Below are 21,187 nucleotides of genomic sequence, written 5' to 3'. Positions count from 1 at the left end.
GTTGATTCTATGATTCTATGATTTTTTCTCTCTCATGACCCAGGCATGGTGACACAGGTTTTTAGCATTTTGGCTGCAACCTGGACATAGTGCATTCACAAGCAAGTGCTTGAACCTTTCTCCTAATGATCTCTGCAGAGATCCTCAGAAAGTTGCAATCCAAAACTAGAGCACTTCCATTTTCCTAACAACCCTACTCTTGATTGATGGTGTCCCAACACATGCATAAACCAAACACTTCAATAATCCGATATAAAAAGCCAAGAACTGTCCCAATAAGTAGATCTTATCAGGCTAATAGGTTATGGATCAGTCAGAGTTAATTTTCATCCAGAGCCCAAGTAGGGGAGGGAGAACTGGGAGAGTTTGACCATTAATATAAACCTGTTTTTTTCACTTGATAGCATGCTTTCCTGAAAACATGTCTCTGATAGATCTCTGGAATCTGAGAAACTCAGTGAAGTCTGGACCCCTATGATTTGTGTGACACCGAATCACATAAACTCTGGAATTCTGCTTACAGTCCTCAAACAAATGTTTATTCTTGACCTCCCCTGGATCCGAGAACACACTGAGAGCATTTTGTCTTTGTGCCTTTCATTGTATGGGGAAGAAGAACAGCCTTGGAAATTGGTGGGCCTGAAACTGCTTCTTGGTTTCCCACACAAAATGAGCACTCCTTACCTGAACTACCCACACCTCCTGCACGTGCAAAGTTTCAGTTGGGGATGCTGTCAGAATAGGGTTTCTCACAAGACATTCTTTATTGCTTGTTGGGTGGTTAAAATAATAAGCAGTTTTTCTCTGTGGTATTTATCTGTTACAGTTTTGGTCCTGGTCAGGGCAGAGGAATTGCAGAGAAGAGCACAATTCAAGTTATAAATTTAAACATTTTGACACCTGAGAGAAAGAAAAAGGTGAATTAAGATGAAGCCAAAGATTCAGGTTAGATCATGTTTAATCCAAACCAGGATATCCATCCCTGACAAAATTGTTGACCATGGCTATTTTCTTGGCACCATGTCAGTTCTCTCCCCACCCTGATTTCTTGGAAGTCACTGGGCTCTGGCTTGTCAATTAGAGACAGATAATTGATGCATTGCACACTGGAAAAAGCTTATCACACTGCATTATTTGTTCCATCACCACTGTGAAATCTATTTCTTCAAGTCTGAAAGAGACTTGGATAAACCACCTGGCAATCCTGTCTGGGACTGTCTACTGTCTGATCCAGGCAGTTTGTCATGGACCCTTGAAAATGACTTTGATGGAGTGAATGTGTCTCTGGTACATATTTTGGAGCAAGGGTTTCTGCAGATGAGCTGGTGGAGGCCAAGCTGTGTTTTGGAGGATTGTCCAAACTGCGTCTCTACTGGTAGCTGGGAGCTCAGGCCTGAGTTTCTGCCCACTGCTGACCCTTTCATTTAGGGAACCCCTTAGTTTAGGTGTATGGAGGAGGGATAAAGATGTTTTTAGGATGTAAGATTGGAGGGTTGAGGTAGCAGTGGTAGTCCAGGGCTGCTGGAGCTCATTGCCTCAGGGTACTTCCTCAGGCAAACCAAGAGGTGGTGGAAAGTGGTGGAGAGACAGGACTTCAGTTCCCTTTCTCATGGAGCAATCTTTGCTTGCAGAGAAGGTGGGAAGCAGCTTTTACCCAAGTTACTACATTTTAGATGATATCTCATTATCTGACATTAACAAATCCATGTGCTTCACTTTGTCTTAAGCTATTGATTAGCAGATAGAGGCACATCCTGCTGCCAGAGACCAACAAGACAAAAGTAGTGACAGCTACTACGAATCTCAGCTGTTAAAGCCTGGAAGGGTGGTGCTAGGTGTGCAAACACATAGCTAAGAGGTAGAGAGTGGGTAAGATTTTACTCTCTCTATCAGCAGGCCTGCAACACACACTAGCCTTGCATCTAAAATCAAAACCAAACCTTTTAGGTCAGTTGTTTTTTCATCTCCAAATCTGGAGGATCTGTCCTTCTCAGCATGAAGCATTTTCAGTATTTTATTGTAGCACAAAGTTAATTCAAAACTATGCTGTTTTCATGACCTGTTATTTTAGATTCAGTTCACATGTTTGACTAAGTATATTTGACCACTTGGAGATCAAGAATGGAGATCAAGATCAGAATCAGTTCCCTCATTGCTTTTTTTACTTCTGAGTCCAAAATTTCTGCCTGTCGAGGATGATTTTGTGGGCCAGCTATTCCTTGCTGAAGGCACAGAGGAGAATAATGGGCAGCAAAAATTTCTGCAGGTGGGATTGTGTTCAAAAGATTGGAAATAAAAGAGCAAAGTCTAAACTCTACTGTTAATTTGGACCAAAAAATGTGTGCAGCATCAAACCACCAGAGCACTGATGGGTAGGAACCAGGTGGACTCTATTAGTAGGTGAGGAAGGGAAGGAATCTTTCTTCTTACTAAGAGCTGCCAAGAAACATGCTTGTTTCAGCTTTTGCATGAAATGATAGATGGGGGCTCTGAAGCCCAAATCTCTTTGGTTTTATTCTGTCTTCTTTTGGGACATGGGTGCTGTGGATGTTCATTACTCACACTGGAAACATTTGCCACAAGAAGCTTCTGGAACAGAGTTTGGAAAGCTATGAAAGCCCTAGCGTCAGCTGAAAACATCAGTGCTGTCCCAGCACTTGCTGAATCAAATTATTAAGAGCCAAGATAAATTAATGTTAGCCTCTTAGTCATTCCCAATTTTACAGAATCTAGGGTTTTCAAACTCCCTTCCTATCAAGAAAATCCTCTCTACTAGAGAAAGAAAGACGATTTTTTTGTGGCATCAGCTTCCAAAATCTGAAACTGTGTTTTCCAAAGTCTTGCTTCACTATCCAGTAAATTCCTTTCTACCTCTGTTTGCCCAACGAAATAACCAGAATACTTGCATTTTTAAAAATCAGGATTTTCAGCAGTCATAAAGCATCGGCTTTTGAGTGTCTTCTGCAAGAGTGTTTAGTTAATATTTACACACTGAAGCAAGGCTCAAGAACTAATGAACACTGAAGTGTTATTTAATGATCCTGAACATCTGGCTTGAGAATCTGAGATTTCAGTGAAATTGAATTAAGAGTCTCGCCATTAAAGCTTCAATACAGGGGCAAAAAATGCAACAAAAGCATGAAGCAAGGAGATACAGTTCTGCCTGGCAAGCCTATGGGTTAAAATATCCAGGAGCCAGCCCTGTTCCTGGGACTGTCAGTGAGACAAGTGGGATGCTGCAGGCAGTGGGTCATGTTTACCCTTGGGGGCAAACACTGAGCCCACAAGAGCTGAGGTTTTTGCTCCTGTGCCACACTTGACTGGTGGAGCAGGAGATTAAGGGAAGATCAGCCCTTGGTAGCCTTTGTTCCCAGCAGTCCAAAGCGTTGTCCCTGCATGCAGATGCTGGCGCAGCCCAAATCCTGTGTGTCTGTAGGGGCTGGCACTGCCTTTCTGGGGTAGTGGTGCAGACCCACACCCCTCTCTGTAGGCTGTTAAATAGGAAATTACCAAGACAACTGGCTGGTACAGGCCAACACTGCATTGTGCCACCAGCAGACGTACCCTAACCGTGAAGTGCTCACCCCTCTCCACTCATCTCCAGCCAGTGTCTCCTGCCTCCTAGTGTGACTTGTCCTGCTGCCTCCCAAGAAAAAAAGAATATGAAATAGGGAATGCTTTCTTGCCATCATTCAGCAACCATCAATTGCACATCCCTTCCAGTATTTACAAGGGTCTGAATAAACAACCTGCACAGATCTCTCTGCTGCACCCATTTTCTGTTTCATCAGAAGAACCACATCCCCTTTCAAATTGTCTGCTGCTTGAACTTTATTCTCCTCACTTGATGTCAAACACAGAAAGATTAAGATTAAGATTTCACAAAGATTAAGATTAGGCTTCGTTTCTTCAGATGCTCCATACCTCATCTCCATCTCAGTAATGGGGAGTGATGGCCTCCTCTTGCAGCAACAGTTGGTGATGTTGGGACATTTTAGCAGATACAAGTCATTCACTTGTTTAGCAGTGCCCATGGAGTTATGTTTTGCTGTAGCATAGTGGTATGTTTAAGGTTTTCTACATTATGGAATAACTTAGCCCCTCATTTCTCTGGTGGTTCTTGGCCTTCTTGTTGGTCACATGCTGGTGTGTTTCCAGGACATCTTTTGGAGTTCACTATTTCCCTCCTCAAAATTAAGTCTTGGTGATATTTCTGGATCATTATTTTCAGAGAATATCTTCTGGATGGATGAAGCATTCACCAACACCCCAACAGGCTCCTGGTGCTCCCCCTTCCCTCATATCCCATCCCCAAACATGCAACCTCAGCCTCATGATCTAAAAAACATCCACTGTATCAGCCTGCACCTTGACCCTCACATTTTGTCAGGCAACTGAACAAGAAGAAATATTCAAAATAATTTAAAAAGGGGAAATAACAAAAGGATAATTTCAGGCCACAGCACCCCAGAGGATACAGAGGAGCCTCATTTAAAAGCTAAGCAGTGCAGTCAGCTTTAAACAACTTGAGTATGAGCCAGTCCATCACATTGCAGGGATCATTCCTGGGACTGATGGCTTCACTAATGTTTCTGTAGCCATGTACTGGTGCAGAGTTTCTCACAGGCCAAGGAGCTACTTACTCCTGGGAAGTTTAGATGTGCATGTGGATGTGTATGCAGAACTGCATCCTGCAGTTGTGGCTTTCTAGAGAATACTGGTGGGTGGTTCAAAAAGGGTAATGAGGATATTATTATTATTATTGTTATTATTATTATTATTATCATCATCATCATCATCATCATCATCATCATCATCATCATCATCATCATCATCATCATCATCATCATCATCATCATCATCATCATCATCATCATCATCATCATCATCATTATCATTATTATTATACTACACATAAATTTGAATCTTTTAGTCTGAAATAAGCCGCTGGTAAATTTATATTTACTTGGCAGTGAAAATATAAAACTTGGTTTGGCAATTGCATTTAGGAAAACATTAGGAATTCAAGGGAAAAAATATTGCCTGGCTGAGTATGTTGAACTAGTGCTGAGAAATGGGGCTCTGTGAATCTGAATTCAACCCAGTTTTTCAAAGCTGCTTACCCAGTCTCCTTCCACTGTTGGCCAACTGACAGAAATTCAATATTTTTCTTTCAGTGAATGAAAAGCGTAGTCAGAAACAGCCACTGGGACAGGATCATATGCAAAAGCTCCTCTTGTGCTTTTGTTTCCTAATTGCTTTTGGAAGGATTTTTCGGACTGGGCTGACGCAGTTGTGTGTGTGAATTTCCTGGCAAATGAGAAAGGTGACTGTGTCCAAAAGACATTTAAGAGTGTGAATTCACAGCCTTTCCATGTCTAATCAAGGAACGTAAACCATTAGCCACATGTTCTCCATTTCCATCACATTTTTTCACACTTAAACAAAAACATGCCAAAGGAAAGGTGCTACATTTTTTAATGCCCCCAAATAGGAACCACAGGAGTCCATTAAATGCTGTGGTCATTTCCAGCATACAAATCAATTTTCCTTGTGGTGGTGAAGTGGTGAATAATGCCTGGTTTGTTTAAAGGAGCATGACTGATTTTGGATGAAGGATCCTGTCACTTTGGCATTTTTAGTTTTATTTATTGCATGCAACTGTATAAAACCTGGTACTGGTCTCAGTGCCAGGCTTACTAGTGGAAAAGCTGAAAGGACCACATAACTTCTGGTGCAGCAAAGAGGTTCTCCTTCTGCAAGGCATTTGCTGGACTTCTGAAAAATTATTTTGAATAACATGGCAGAGAAGGATTTCATCAGTTGGCATCTACTGGCTTTATTTTTTCTTCCATTTTGCCTGTGTCAAGATGAATACATGGAGGTGAGCAGAAGATCTTATAAACCAGTGGCCAAAATATTGCAAAGTCACCACCAGACTGGTCATAAAGGTTCCAGAAGCAGGGAAATATTGAAACAGCGGAATCAACTTATAGAGTGGACTGTTGATAATAGCACTTCTACAGACCAAAAGGTCCTGAGACCAGAGGTAGATGATGTAGAACTGACTACCTCAGATAGAGTCCAGGTACTCTGAATTAATCTTCTAAAGATATCTTTAAAGCTAATGAGATATTTTATTTTTGCTAAGATTATTAGTGATATATTTATGAAATAATTTTTATTAAAGCTGTGTATTGGTCTGTATCCTGCTGGGCTGCTTTATAGGATCTTTTAATGAGCTGGTAGAACCAGCAGTGGTTGGGGACACTGGTTTCAACACAGACAGCAGCCTTTTGTTCTGTTGAAACTCTGTACCTGTGCAGTCATATATTCTGATATATAGTCACTTAATTGTCCCAAGGCATTACTTAAGATATTTAAGTTTTAGATTCTGCTAACTCATTTGGATGTGAGGGAAAATTACAGAATTTCTAGAGGTATTTGGAAAGATTGAATAAGCAGGGAATAACTTTCCTTGAAGACGATGTATATAAAGTATATTTTTTGAGCTTGAGACAAACATAGTAAAATTCTGAGTGGTCAAAAACTTTAATCTAAGGAGTAGCTTGAAAATAAAGACAGTAATGTAACGAGTAGATTTAATAATATATATCAACTTGAAAGTTTCAGAAGAAAAAAGACTTGCAATGCAACTCAATCACTTGCAGTATCTGCATTTTAAACTGGGAATATTTTTATGCCTTTCATGGCACTTTAGATACTATAGTCATTAGCTCACAGCAAAGGGAGAATAGCATAACTTGATGACACATAAAATATTGCAGTTCCAATTTAAAAGAAAAACTCTGAAGGGAAGAAGATGAAGCTTTTTCAAGCACTAGGCAAAACAAAATTCCACTTAAAAGAAGTTTTGTTTTGATCAGTGTTTTTTAGAAACAGAAAGAACATGAGTGCTTTGTTCCTATAGCTGATACGAATGTTTGAGTCCTATATAGTTCAATTTTTATCATTTGTTTTTTTAAAAACTCTTTCAGATCAAACTATGATATCTTGAATGGCAAAATTCAAGGACATGCAGACAAGTGTTGAATAATAACCTACATCATGATAAGCAGAGACAAGATTTGATTTTAATCTTGTCCTAGGCTTGAAGAACTGAAACACATCCAAGTATGGCAGTAGGTTTAAAGCACCACTGTATTCCCTGTATTTAAATTTTATATTGCTTTTTGTTTTGTATTTCTTGGGCAGGAGTTAAATGCTCCTCCGGTGCATTCAGCAAAATAGGCATTTAACTGTAGGCATATTAAATTGCAATTGCAGTATAAAAACAGTGTAAACCATCAGGTATACAGCTAGCTGGTATGTGCAGACCTCTTTACTGCAGAGAGATTTGTGCAACTGCATACTACAGACCATGTACTATCGGTACCTAAAGGAGATTCCCCTTTAACTCAACATAATTTCAGATAATGCAGGATTTAATATAAAATTACAACTTTTTGGGGGGTCAAAATCTCACTCACAAAAAGTGTCATTGTGTTTGGAGTGCATGTGTCTCTCATCAGAGAGTTTAATGGAACATGTTTGGAGTTGCCTGCTGGGAGGAGAGGCTGTGGCATTAAAAACGAGCACAGAGAGTCTGAGTACAGCTGATGGAAGTCATTTACCTGCCAGGCCCACTCTAAGAAGCAATCTTTTCTGGGAAAATGATGCAATTTTTGGCTTACTGTAATGAAATGGAACAATAGCAGATGCTTGACAGGGATAATCGATCACAGAGTGGCTTATGCAATAGGTGTTTTCCAACTCCAGACTCGAGAGGTTTCTAGGCAGATGAAGAGCAGAGGTGGCACAGACAAGTTTTAATTCATGTCAAACGTCTCTCTTCTCCTTGAGCTACATGGAAACTGCTCAATCCCTAAGTTCCTAGGTTCTCGGTTGTTTTAGGTGGAGTTCCTTTCCCCAGCTAAAGAGAATTTTGGCTGGAGAATTTTGCCCTCTTACTGAAGTGTTTTAAAGACCCCTGCTGTGGAAGAGAGACAATAGCATTTGTCTTTGCTACTGTCTTTGCTGCATTGGGTGTAAGGCCAGTTTCCACGCTGCTGTTAACATATGTAAAATATAATGTGCATTTCTCAAGCACAGAACTCTTAGTGACTAGGGAGAGCTGTGAGAGCCCATTTTTCCTTTTCTGGTTGTTCTTTGAAAATCTTTTGATATCCCTCAGCCAAGTGGTGTTTCACCCTGAATTTCGACAACTTTTCTTTGTTTAATTCTTTGCTTAGAGAAAGGGCATGGAGTGCCTTAGTGCCCATGGAGACATGCTATTTCAGTTCAGAACAGGAGCCAAGAGCAGTGGAGGTACATTACTTGTCTTTTGCATTGTCTTAAGCAATAAAACAGAAACCCATAGAACTAATCAGGAAGTGAAAAAGGGGTGGGTCTCCAACTATGATTATTCACAGCTTTAAGTTAAGGGAATTTTATAGACCATCTGTTGCCAGAACTTTCTCCTACATACTAAATCATAGGAAATTCAGCAAATAGCCTCAGAAGTATTTCCAGTTTTCTATCTGTATTAGGATATCAGTGTGACAGATGCATTTCATAAGGTTCTAAATCATATTCATGTTCTGCAAACAAAGCCAAAGATTCACTGTGTGATAAAATTAATGCACAAATAGCTGCATAGAATGCCTTTGGCAAGCAGATTGTAATTAATCTCTGTCACATTTGAGCGTGATTTTAGTTTAGGAACACATTTTTCCTTTAAATGTACTCTTCGTGAAGTTCTCTGTTTTTAGAGATTTAAAGAGGATCCTGAATATTCATTATCCTTGGCAGCTGACCATGAACATTTTTTCCCCCTAGTGAAAAGATGAGTATAGATAATAAGTCAATATTACTTTATGACTTGCATAAGTAGTTATTTTGAAGTCAGTGGAACTGTTTGCATACAACCAGACTGGCAGGACTGGCCTTATTTCGCATGTAATAACCTGCTGAGCTTTTTCTAAGGTGATGGCAAATAGCATTTGATTATGACCAGCACTAGTATCTATTTCATGATAACATAGCTGGTTACCTAATAGTATAATTCAAGATTTCAGTGCATTGTATGAAAAAGACAAATCACACCTGCACAGGGAGTGTGCATATGAGTTCAGTTTACTGGATTTATGTCTTTCCTTACCTACATTCTACAGTTCTAGGTCTCTGGGTATTTTTAGGCTGGTATGACTTATTTGCTCTTGGTGGGTGTGTGTATAGTTTGCCTTCCCAGGTAACGTGAGTGTGAAGCACTATCTAAAAAGAGCTGGAGATTTTAATCTCATTGCAACAATCAACATTATTATTTCAGAGGGTGCAGAATGTTTGCACAATTGCAGCCCTCTTGTACTTGGCTACCCTTCAAGGACTGAAAATGAGCTGAAAGCAAGGATATTTCTCTCATATTAGGAAAATTATAAACAGTGTATCTGGTGATTGTCAGTTATGTTCTTCCTAACAACTGGGAGAGACAAAACAGCAAGAAAGATACAAACAGGTTCTCTGGGAACAGACAATCCAAGAGGCAGAACTCATTTTTTCTTATAAAGCACAGACCTTGTCCAGAATGAAGCTAAAAAGCATAGCCTTGACCAAACCTCATAAATATGAAGCCCTTCTGCCCATTGGCAAGCCTTAACATTTCCATAACCCTGAATTTGAAGCATATTTGTTGAGCTGTCAAGTCAGCCTTTATTCCCATGGTAACTCCATCACTGTTGGTTCCAGCTGGAGAGGGCATGCATCTGTCCCACAGTATTTTGGTTGTGGCATGAAAGAGGTTTTCTGTATCCATAAATTCCTAAGCCTCCTGAAATGAATGAATTCTGAGCGTGTGCTTGGTATTGTTCAAAACGCAGACAGAAAGCTTTAGTGTTTCAGATGAAGTCAGCTGATGACACTGAGGGCAGAAATACAGCACATCTGTGTATTGGTTTGACAGCTCTCATCCAGCCAGAGGCTCATTTGCTGCCATTAAACCAATAAGACTGCATTAGGCAAATAACCTGAGAATGATAAAGATGAGGGGAAAGAAAGGAAAAAAGACAAATAGTAGAATGATTAGAGAAAAGTAGTAGTTGGATTGCTGTAATTATCCCTCTCCATATTTTACGAACTGCAGTTTTGCATCTTAGGATATTAGCAAAGAATTATAGGGAAAAAGAAACAAAGAGGGAGAAATAAGGAGGAGGTAGAGAAATAAAATCAAATCCTGGATCTCTGCCTTAGCTGACCCACTGGAAGATTTGTAATGTCTAAGCCGTTGCAAGAGCCCAGTTATGAAATCTAGTCAGGTTTGAATGAGACTCCATTGGTGTAAATATAAAATGGAAAAGAACAACACAGAAACAAAACTACTATCAAACTATTACTACCGTAGCTGAGCTGTGTATAATAAACTCATTAGTTTATTTATGCTGCTATATTAGTTTCAACATAAAACCAGGTTTTCATAGTTACACATTCACCACTACAAGTAATCAAAAAACCCTAACACCACATGTTGTGGTAAGTTCAAATCTTTGTCATGTAACCTGGGACTTTTTTAGGTTCTCCCAACTTTAGTAGCCTGTAAATATGCTGGTCTTGGACCATGAACAGGAACATGCTGCACAGACTTTTTTTTTAAAATATGTGCTTTGGGTGGTCCAACACAGTTTTCTTTATGTTTAGTGAAGGATACTTCATTGCTGAAGGTCAAAGCAAGTCCCTTGTGTCCTACCACTTGTAGTACATAAGCTTGTTTGTCATCAAAGGTCAGTTGAAATGTAGGATCAGGATGGGAACCTAACTGAGATATTCATATAAATTTCATTACTTGGTATTATTTTATTTTCAAAACCCTCATTATTTGACAGGAGAAGTTGTTTTTTTAATATTCATGTAGCTCTTAGAACACTTCAAGAGCCATTTCCTTAAATCTTCCAAAAATAACATCTTCAGTGACAACCCAAGTATGTAAGATTTCAGCCCAGATAAGGAGTGTTTTGAAAACTTACCAAATATATAAACAGAGAATGTATAATGAAGACCCTGTAACCAACATGCATCGATTGATGTCCTCCATGAATGAGCTACTTAAAGCTTATTTTTGTGCACTTAGCCCCCCCCACCTGGACCACAGAATCCAGACTGTAGTTCCTGCTGCCGTGGTGACTTTGGAGTTCGACTCTACCAAGGGCCCCCAGGACCTCCTGGGCCCCCTGGGATGCCAGGTAAAGATGAAGCTTAATTCATTTTTTGGTCAGTATAATTGCAGGCTATAAATTACAGGCTATTCTGTGAATTATCAGAGAATGGCCCAAGCATCAATACTTGGGGACAGATAAGTTTTTCTATTATTTCTGCAGAGACAGATATTTTCAGTTATATTCTAAAGTATTTTCCAGTGAAAACCCATTTGTTATTAAAATTCAGCTTTCACAAATTCACACTGAGAGTTGCATTTCTAGGGCAAATTGGTGTCTTTTCTTAAAGCAGCATGAAGCTTCCATTAAAGCTGGAAGAACTTGTTCCTTGGAGTTGATTATTGCTATCACCCTCGTATATGCACCTATGTTGTTGTGTAGTGCATTCCTCATCTAGCATACTGCTAGCCAGTATTTTATAGAGACACACATTCTCTTGCAGAAATTCCTGCATTTCCTTCTTACATCTTGTCTACCATAATAAAACCTACCTTTTTCTTTTCATTAAAAATGCAGACAGAAGAACAGTGAACTGTGATCTGATAATTGGTATGGAAATAGAAGAGCCTAGAGAAGGGAAAAAGTTAGTTGCATGCTGGTGTAAGCTTGTTACAGCAGTTACCTTCCAGGATTTGAAAATCACCATTCCTAAAGCAGACGTATAAAGGCACACATCACAGATGGACAGATTTGTCTCATCTTCAGAACCTGGCATATCCTGTTATCACAATTACAATGCAATGCAATGGTCCATTACTTACTAATAAATTGTTGGCTTCTTAGAAACAGGATACAATTTTATATTAGACTCACATTTTCAAGGCTGCAGTGGACATACCGGGACATCCACAGTCCCAGCTTTGCCCCTTCCTCACGTATCTCAGTCACACTCTCTTCTCACCACAGGATGCCACAAATCTATGGCTGGCAGCAACTGTGGAATTTCTCTGCCTCCTTAATCTGCTGCACTTCATGTTGTTGTGCCTGTAAGGGGAGCAACAGCAGTTGTTTTTCCACTTGATTGAATCAAATGTTGCTTGTAGACTTCTGCTCTAACCTGGTAGAGAAGTAGTTCTGGTTTTACAAATAGGATAATTCTTGTTATTGTTGAGAGTTACAGATTCCTCTATCCAAACAAAAAACTGCATATTTTTTTCGCTGTTTAGCTTCCTTGTTTAAAGTATTTTTTCTCAGTACACTAACTCTGAAGCATCACTTCATCATTAGATTTCATCTCAAACAACACTATTCTTCTTGTAACCAGAGAGAATAATCAAAGAAAAAGCAGAGTGGCAAGGAATCTTAATTTCAATTCAGATAGAATTAGAGCAATGATGACATTAAGTAATTCCCTGAGCTGAAAGATCAAGCTTTTGCTGCAAGAGACATAATAATTGCTCAGTGATTCTAGCCAGCTTTAAATTTTTTTTCAGTTGCACAGACATTTGCTCAATAATTTCCTCAGTAAACATCAGAAAGTAAGCAATACTGCAGGTGCAGGAATATGTTTTATAATGAGCCTTTTTATAATAAGCTGTCTCAGAAAAGTTTAATTATAAAGATGTTCTCTCTCTTTAAAACTAGGAGCTAGATTTAAACCTTCAAGCTATATAGAACCCTTCAAGCTAACCAGCATCCTCAGAATGCACAACTCTCCTTTTATTGGCACAGATGGGTCATTTAGCTAGTTTAAGGCTACAGCCATTCTTCGTTTGTGTGGACATGTTTTAAAGACAGCAAAATGCTATTCAAAAATTACCCTATCATACCCTAATTAACTTAAATTACCAGGAAATAAGTTTTACACAGAATGAAAGGCAAGAGTGCTTATGCAGGCTACCCAGTATGTGTCAATAGGCAGTGGCTTTTGCTTTCATTGAGCCTCGCATCTGCTGAGGTCTTCTTGCACATCTACCAAACAAAGCAATGACCTGGGACATCAGCAGTTTATACAACAACACCAAGACAGCATGAGGGTTAACTCTTACATATCAATCTATGTCCATCTGGAAACCTGCTCATCAAAACCACTACCTTCATCTTAATCACACAGCCGTTTCTTATCTATCACAGCTCAATCTGGGGTTTATGGTACTGAAGACCACATGGTGCAAAGTGGTGGAAAAGGATCCTGTCACACTTCCCTTATATTAAATTACTTAAGTTAAACAGGAACCTTTGTTTCTGTTAAGGAAATCACGGAAACAATGGAAATAATGGAGCAACTGGCCAAGAAGGAGCCAAAGGGGAGAAAGGAGACAAAGGAGATATGGGACCAAGGGGAGAGCGTGGCCATCATGGACCCAAAGGCGAGAAGGGTTACCCTGGAATTCCCCCAGAGCTACAGGTACAAAATCTTTGGCTCGTGTTGGCTGCAGAAAATCTCATGTTATGGATTTCTTCACTAAAAAACAGCCGCTTAATACTGTGAGATACTTAAGAAACAAATTCCCCTGTAATTTAAAACTGTAAGAGACATATATAGGCCCTGTCCTGACCAACAAATGTGCTCTGCCAGATATTCCTGGAAAAGAAAGGGTTTAGTCTTTCTTTAGAGTAAGAATCCAGCTGAGAAATGGGCAGGAAGAAACATATACTTCCCTTTGAGGGCAAAAAGCCAGTATCTTTATCATTAAAGGAGAAGAGCAGGGAGTATCATTTTTCTACTAAAATGTATCACATACATAACTGCCCTACCTACAGCATATGAAGAGAGTTAAAAAGTCACTCATGCTTCTTAGTTCAGCCAGCCTTTGTGAGATTCTCAGAAGCATATGTATCTAGGTCCTCAAAGTAAGGGCTCAAAGCCTCTGAGTGCAGACGGAGTCCTCTAGTTTTAAAAAAATACCCCTCAGTTGTTATCTGTATTTTAATATGTCTAGACACCCTAAATATATTGGGGACCACATAGGTTCTGCCTATGAATGAATAACCCAAAAGCCAGATGAGCTTTAAAATCTGGGTTCAAGCCTGAGATGTTGCCCCATGGGGGTAACCCTAAAGCTCTTCAGGTGCATTTGTGTCAGCAAGTGATTGCACTCAGGTTCAGCTCCAGAGAGGCCACATGTGACGGAAGCACCTAAGATCCCATTATAATTACTGAGGATCTAAAAGAGCAACTCAGATAAAACTGATAATCAGTGCTGCTTTTGGGCAAATGGGACTTCAGACACCAGGGAGTACATAGGTCTCCAAAAACTATAAAGGAGTTCACATTCTCACTCACACAAACAGTCTTTAATGGAAGTGTCTTAGTCTTGATCTGATTTGTACCCCCCTAAAGAAGTTCACCACAGAGGGGCAAAATGTGATATAGCAAACGTGCATAAAAAGAAATACTTCTTCAAACCCTTTGACTATGGTAAAAACTGAAGTTCTAGTCTGTTTACAGATATACATCTTTTCACTGAAGGAGTTTCCCAATAACAGTCATTAATATATGTTTTATATCCTCATAAAAGGCACGAAAATTAACAGCAAATTCAACAGTATAACCAACAGGTGCAGTGTGGAAAAATGGCTTTGGATTTCTTGGCATTATCTGTGCTTGAATTCCCCACCATAGTCTGCATGAAGGTGGGATAACTGCACAGAATACAATTCACAGAGAAAACAGTTTCAAAAATTAATGCACTTTTGTAATAAAACAAATTATTTTAGTGTTCTTAAAGAATCAGCTGGAATTCACATTATAGCTGAATATCTTAAAAACATACTTGTTGCAGTTAGATTCAACATATATCCTTTTGCAATTTTAAAATGAACTATCACTATTTATTCTTACATAGAGACAGCAACTTAATTAAAACTGAATAATGAAAGAAGATGAATAACAAAAGCTCATATTGTAATACCTTTTTTCAAGCAGAATTCCATCACCATTTTTAACAGATCTGTTTCAAAATTCTCAGAGTATGGCATATCATTTCTGCTTACATCATGCTTAAGAATTTTACAGTCAGGATAGGTTAAGGGAAAACACTTTTGAACACAATACTCTTTTAAGTACAGGATTGTTTTGAAAAACTTGGTGTGTCCACCTTGATCTGCGACTTCCAAATGAGACCTAGGGAGAAAGGACATCTTTTTTAGCTTTTCTGATCAGCCCAGAAAAGTAGCTTAGAGTCAAAGAGACTGTGAAATGGAATCTAGACAAAAAGCAATAAATTCCATCAAGCTGCCACTGCAGCTGCTTTCCTTTAACACATGATGAACTTTGACGTGATCCTGGCTGAGAAGCAAGACGTTAACAATTTGCCATCATAGAAAATTCATCCATGCAGGGATAAGGAAAACCAGCCCAAGCTTTCAGCTCACATCTGGAGGTCCTTAAATTTCTGAACAGATGGCTAATGATTTCCGTTGTTGGATTCAGACTTGTATTTGATTTTTGTCTGTTTTGGTTTTGTTCTCATTTGGATCTGAAATAAAAAAAAAAAAGTTTAAATACCAGTAGAGCTGGAATCTCATGAAAAATGTCATTTTTGTGATGGACAGTAACAGATGCAATTGAATACTTGTCATGTAAGAAGTCAAGATCGAAATAAAAAGCCAAGTCACTGTGTGACCTTGTGGCATCAAGGTGCAGCAATTCTGCCTGTACCCCATTTACTGACCGTCAGATGTGGCTGGGGATCATACACTCACAGAAAATATCACCCCCTTCCTTGACCACACAAACTGCAGGGTCATACACTGGTATCTTGCCAGTGAGGGATGCTTTGTACTGCTTCCTATGAAACATTTTCTATGGCAAACATACCTCACTGCAAGAAGGGAAACATGAAGTTGAAACACAGTTTTCACTTTCTTAGTTTCCTCTTTTGATGTCCACCACCTCTGTTTTCATGACTGAGGCAACTGGTAAGAGAGAAAAAGCATTGAATGTTGAGTCCCAGCTGTTGAACTTCTAGAGGACCTCTAATAAAAGTGCTTAATGTATCTCTGAAGGTAGTTAGCAAGAAACACTAATTTATATGGATTTTACCAAGCATTGTTTATTTTCACACATTCAGTTAAAAGTAATACTCAGTCTAAATGTATTGCGGAATATATAAAAACTATATAAAAAACTTTTGTCAGAAACACCATTTCAATACTATTTTTCTGTTGCATCATTCTGGAAAGACTTGAAAGTAAATAAAGTCCCAAACGAAAGCTCTGAACTGCAAACACTTGAACATACACTTACTTTACAGGCATGAATAGTCCAATTGAATGTAAGAAACCTAGTCCTTTTCCAGTTTCACTCAATGGAAGTTTTGTTATTGGAGTTTATTGGCCTTGGAGCAAGCCCTAGAAGAACATCTCTGTCAGGAAAATTAACAGATTGCAAATACAGGAAAAAATTCTATAGCTGATTTCTCTACACATGTGCATTTCCTGAATGACTGCCTGACTTGAGAACTGGATTTTTACAGGTTGCATTCATGGCTTCAATGGCTACTCACTTCAGCAACCAGAACAGTGGGATCATCTTCAGTAGTGTTGAAACCAACGTTGGAAATTTTTTTGATGTCATGACTGGAAGATTTGGTGCTCCAGTGAATGGTAAACATTTGAAAAACGAAATAATGCAATTCTTGGAGCTATAGGGAGAGGTGTGGTCGATAATTATAAGAAACCATTTAACTGCCTCTGCACAAAGCACTGATGACACTCAGTCTGTGTAACACTTGCTACCTACTTTCCAGAAAAATTAATAGAAAACTGAGTGAGCCAAGAGAGGTCTTGCCACTGAGACTAGTGATGACACACAGGCAGGAGGAAGAAGCATGGCCAGGGCTGGGGAGGGAGCAGGACCATTTGCTTTGCTGTGGGCTTTAGCTATTCAGCCACTGTGTTGTAATAACCATGGCCTTGATGTTGCAGCAGTAGCAGCTTCACAATTGCCTCCTCCAGTTTCTGCCTCCAGTCACTCTCTTCATCCCCATCTTCCCTCATACCAATTCAGCTGTGAGCTGACCTGCAACAGATGTGTGGCTGGAAATGAGGCATTACAGTTCTTCCTGGGTTATTTTTCAGCTACATCATTTCCCCATCTTATGCAGCTGTGGTGCAGGAACAGCCCCTGCCATATGCAGGAAAAAAATTAATCAGGTTTTGGCACACTATGAGCAGAAAAAACATCCACTGACAACTGGAAGCTAGTTTTGTCCTCAGCTGTTATGTCTTCTAAACAAGAATCAGAAATCTGCAGCATGATTACTTCCCTCTATGAAGTAAACACGTTGTACTTGGTAATCTTTTCAGGGGTGTATTTCTTCACCTTCAATATGATGAAACATGAAGACGTGGAGGAAGTGTATGTGTACCTGATGCATAATGGTAATACAGTGTTCAGCTTATATAGGTAAGTGAAGGGCCAGGCCCTTTCAATGCAAAAACATGGTTTTGCACAGATGTGATAGCTGGCTCGTGCTTCAAGAAACGTAAAATTGTTCATTTTTTGGAAGAAATTCTGTAGGGTAAAATAATCAATAAGAAAAACCTATTGTATTTTGCCCACCTCAACTTGCAAATTTGAGATCCTGGACATAAAATTCAGCCTTGATCACAAGTTCCTCAAACTCAGTGGAAGGAATTAGCACTGAAAGTCAGGGTTGGAGTTCAGTGGTAACATGCTGTCATTCTGTGAAAATACATGTTCATCCTCATTTTGCCTGTTAGAGAAAGGGCATAATGAAGTGTTCAACTAGTTACTGTCTTGTTAAAGATGAGGAGAGAGCAATTTACTTTAAAGGTGGAAAGCACTGAAACTGCTGTAGTAAGGATGAGTAAGAAGCAAAGGTCCTCCATTTACTGGCTTTGTTATCATTAGTACCCACCACTGCCAACAGATACTTCCTTCAAAAGGAAAATGTGCTCTGTTTTTTCTCCCCTGAAGCACTGCTGTTATAAAATGGAACAGGTGGAAGAAAGCGACCAACACTCACACAAAGCCAGCAGGTTAGCCCACATCAAATGTGTCTGTGTTCCAATGAGAGGCCTCAGGATGGAGTGAGCCCACTGCCTGTGCTGGGAGCACTGTCTCAGCTCACATCAGACTCCTGACCTGGAGGGATTTAAATTTAGCTGGGATGAATTAAAAGAGAAAAGAGCATCACAGGAAATCTGCAGTGTTCTGACGAAGGAGCAGATTTTTATTTTAAATAAAAAGTTTGTTCCTGTGCCTTGGAAAATAAGTTAAAATTCCACAATTTAGAAATGGAATTAAATGAATCAACTAGGGAAGGTGCAAAATTTGACCAGATCAAATGCAGAAAGTTGCCGAAATGTCCTCATAAAGCTGAAAACAATGTTGGCAAGCCTTTCAAGGAAGTTTTGGTCAGGATACCAATGTGCTTTCTTGAGGTTTTTTTAAAGTTATTTGCTTGATCATTGTCGAGGAACAAAAAACTGACTTGTTAAAATATGCATCCTTAGCTATGAATCCAAAGGAAAAGCAGATACTTCAGGAAACAGTGCAGTCCTAAAACTTGCCAAGGGAGATGAAGTTTGGCTGCGAATGGGAAATGGAGCCCTCCATGGGGACCATCAACGCTTCTCCACCTTTGCTGGGTTTCTTCTTTTTGAAACCAAGTAAAAAAAGAAACAACCCAATCGTTGTTCATCTGAGGAAACATCTTTTTTGGACTGGTATTTTTCACTGGACTGTGAAATAACATTACAACATTGGAGGCTCAAGAAGGCTTGTTTTGATGCAATGTGTTGCTATTTGTGTATCAGAGATGAGCTGAATACTTTTGAGTAGCTGAGACAGATTGATGGAATATGTATTGTCATCTAGGTTATACCTGTTGAATTGTTAAGTGCTGCTATTGCTCTCTTCTCCAAAGTGAATGAAAAACAAAGGAAAATGAGTTTAAATAATTTAGAGAGCAGCTTGCACAGTAAAGTCAATTTTGTCCATAAATGTACTTAAGTATATGTCAGGAATTGAAGAATTGATTCAAGTTTTTCTGTTCATTTATTCAGTTCTTATTACACATTCATTTAAGTCTGCATCATGGAAACAGGCCTAAGCAGGCTCAGTTGAGACCAGATCTAAAGGAAGAAGTTTGTATTAAACTAGAATGTACTCCTCAAATAGAAGAAAAAAATGTGAAAATAAAGATGTCAGGGATTCAGGTTTACTGCATTCCCATGTCAAACCTCTGAAGATGTATCTGGTGTCATTTTTCTCAGATTTTTAGCACATATTTATGCTTACTCTCTCTCTTAAAAGAAGAGTATTAGTAGGTCTTGCCTTAGTAGCAGCTTGAAGCTAAGGTAATTCAGTCTGCAGAGTGAAGGGGATCAGGCAGGGGAACTGCAATGTTCCTTCCTAGCCTTTTTAAAACGTGATGCAACTGAGTGCCAAGTGTCAAGGCAGAGGCATATACACTAGAGAAATCAGGATGTGCCAACAGCACTAACAGAGAAACACAAGCTTCATGGTGTTTGGAGCTCTTTTAGACGGATGTACATTATAATATTGCATATTTACTTAATAATGAAGTTGTTGATACAGTGTTCCTAGCAGCCTTCCAGGAACCAATATTTCAGGAAAAGACATTGCAAAGTAGCAGCAGCTCACCCAGTTTAGCATTTAACTGGTGAGAGCAAATGCTGGCTGGCTCAGACGTTCTTGTCCCAGTACACTGGGCCACTCTTCAGCATCAATATTTGCCACCAGCTTTTCAGAATTTGGATACCTGGAATCCTGTCTTGCTATTTTCTTTGCATTGGAGTCAGCACGAAAGTCAATAACGAAGTCTCCATGTATCTTCTGCACATTCTGGCTCTCCACAAATAAGCTAATGAAATATAAATTCCATTTTAACAGACATTACATTTTAACCAGATATTACCTGCCATTAATGTATAACAAGCAGGTGGGGGAGGAAACCATTTATTTGAAATTCTTCTATACTGGGTGCAGATATCAGTACCACAACCATAGAGCAAATGAACCAAAATCTGCCTATGAATTTGTATGTCCTTGCACACATTCCTAGCGTATGTAGCCACATCTTATGAAGAAAAATGCATGTTGATACTTGATGATTTTGACTTGTGATTTTTTTAGTTTTATGCATCAACCACTGAAAATATTAGCTTTAATGAACTGTTGTCTGATGAGTTTTATCATTTCTTTATGAACTTGGGTCAGGTTTGTACCACACAGGTTTCAAAACCTCTGGCCATGTTATTTTAATAAGCTTACTTTGTAAAACATTCATTTATTCAATAAAGATTAAAGCTCACAAAACTACACTGGTTTGTTCATATCTACATTTACCAAGGACCTTACCATGTGCAGACTATGGAGATATATTATTCTTAACATGCTTTTCCTAAGCATTCATGTTGCTACTGAATGGGAGAAAGACAGCATTAAGGATTAAAATATATTTATTTTACATATGTGTATATATATACACATATTACACATAAAATGTTTACTTTAAGGAATTAATTTTAAAATGGCCATTTTAATCAATTTTGGTCAGAATAAAGCAATTAGAAACTGTGAGTCATGCACTCATTTAAGCTCCTTTACATTATCTCTTGTAATGGCCATAATATAAAAGAAATACATGTTTTGCCATACCAATTCTGTGTTGTTTTCACAAGTTTTGTGCAACTTGGCCTGCTAAGAGTGGAGAGCAACTAAGAGCTTCTGACAAACAAAGAGCAGCATGGTCTCAGTTCCAAGGTTAAAGCTAAGCAGTTTTTTACAACAGGTTAAAATTTCCTACGTTTTGTATAAAATCTCTACAGCCTTTTCTCTGCATGCAGTCTCTGCGGAGTGCTGTCATATTTTATACATAAATTGTTTACTTACATATTAATTTCAAAGATCCTTCAAAAAACAGCAGCTGATGTGAATATCTGTATGTGTGTTCCTGTCCCTAAAAATTAACAAGCTCTATATTCAGTAAGTCATGTGGAATTTGTGGGTTTTTCCCAGAAATGTTTATGAAAATTAGTCATCTTTC

The 21,187-nt window shown here is 39.0% G+C and overlaps 1 protein-coding gene across 2 annotated transcripts; it reads left to right on the top strand.

The window, feature by feature from the left end:
• Nucleotides 1–5,700: 5,700 nt before the first annotated feature.
• C1QTNF3 (C1q and tumor necrosis factor related protein 3) lies at nucleotides 5,701–18,789 on the top strand. 2 transcript variants are annotated; one of them, XM_009082721.1, is made up of 6 exons: nucleotides 5,701–5,884; nucleotides 11,120–11,231; nucleotides 13,397–13,551; nucleotides 16,625–16,754; nucleotides 17,457–17,556; nucleotides 18,630–18,789. In XM_009082721.1, exons 1-6 carry the CDS (start codon nucleotides 5,801–5,803, stop codon nucleotides 18,787–18,789), a joined length of 741 nt encoding a protein of 246 aa, XP_009080969.1. In that variant the 5' UTR covers nucleotides 5,701–5,800. The 2 variants fall into 2 exon arrangements, with proteins under 2 accessions (XP_009080969.1, XP_009080968.1); XM_009082720.1 differs by having other exon boundaries at nucleotides 5,714–6,088.
• Nucleotides 18,790–21,187: the final 2,398 nt, after the last annotated feature.

The sequence above is a fragment of the Acanthisitta chloris genome, unplaced genomic scaffold (assembly GCF_000695815.1).
Source record: "Acanthisitta chloris isolate BGI_N310 unplaced genomic scaffold, ASM69581v1 scaffold36759, whole genome shotgun sequence".
NCBI classification, from domain to species: Eukaryota; Metazoa; Chordata; class Aves; order Passeriformes; family Acanthisittidae; genus Acanthisitta; species Acanthisitta chloris.
The sequence above is the reverse complement of the archived record's forward strand: the minus strand, read 5'-3'. Positions and strand labels throughout refer to the sequence as shown.

What these genes read in the sequence shown, in the direction of transcription:
- C1QTNF3 (XM_009082720.1), top strand. Translation starts at nt 5,801, where the DNA reads ATGGCAGAGAAGGATTTCATCAGTTGGCATCTACTGGCTTTATTTTTT. An exon ending in CTACCTCAGATAGAGTCCAG is followed by an intron (nt 6,089 to 11,119) that starts GTACTCTGAATT and finishes TTGTGCACTTAG; the next exon opens with CCCCCCCCACCTGGACCACA. An exon ending in TGGGCCCCCTGGGATGCCAG is followed by an intron (nt 11,232 to 13,396) that starts GTAAAGATGAAG and finishes GTTTCTGTTAAG; the next exon opens with GAAATCACGGAAACAATGGA.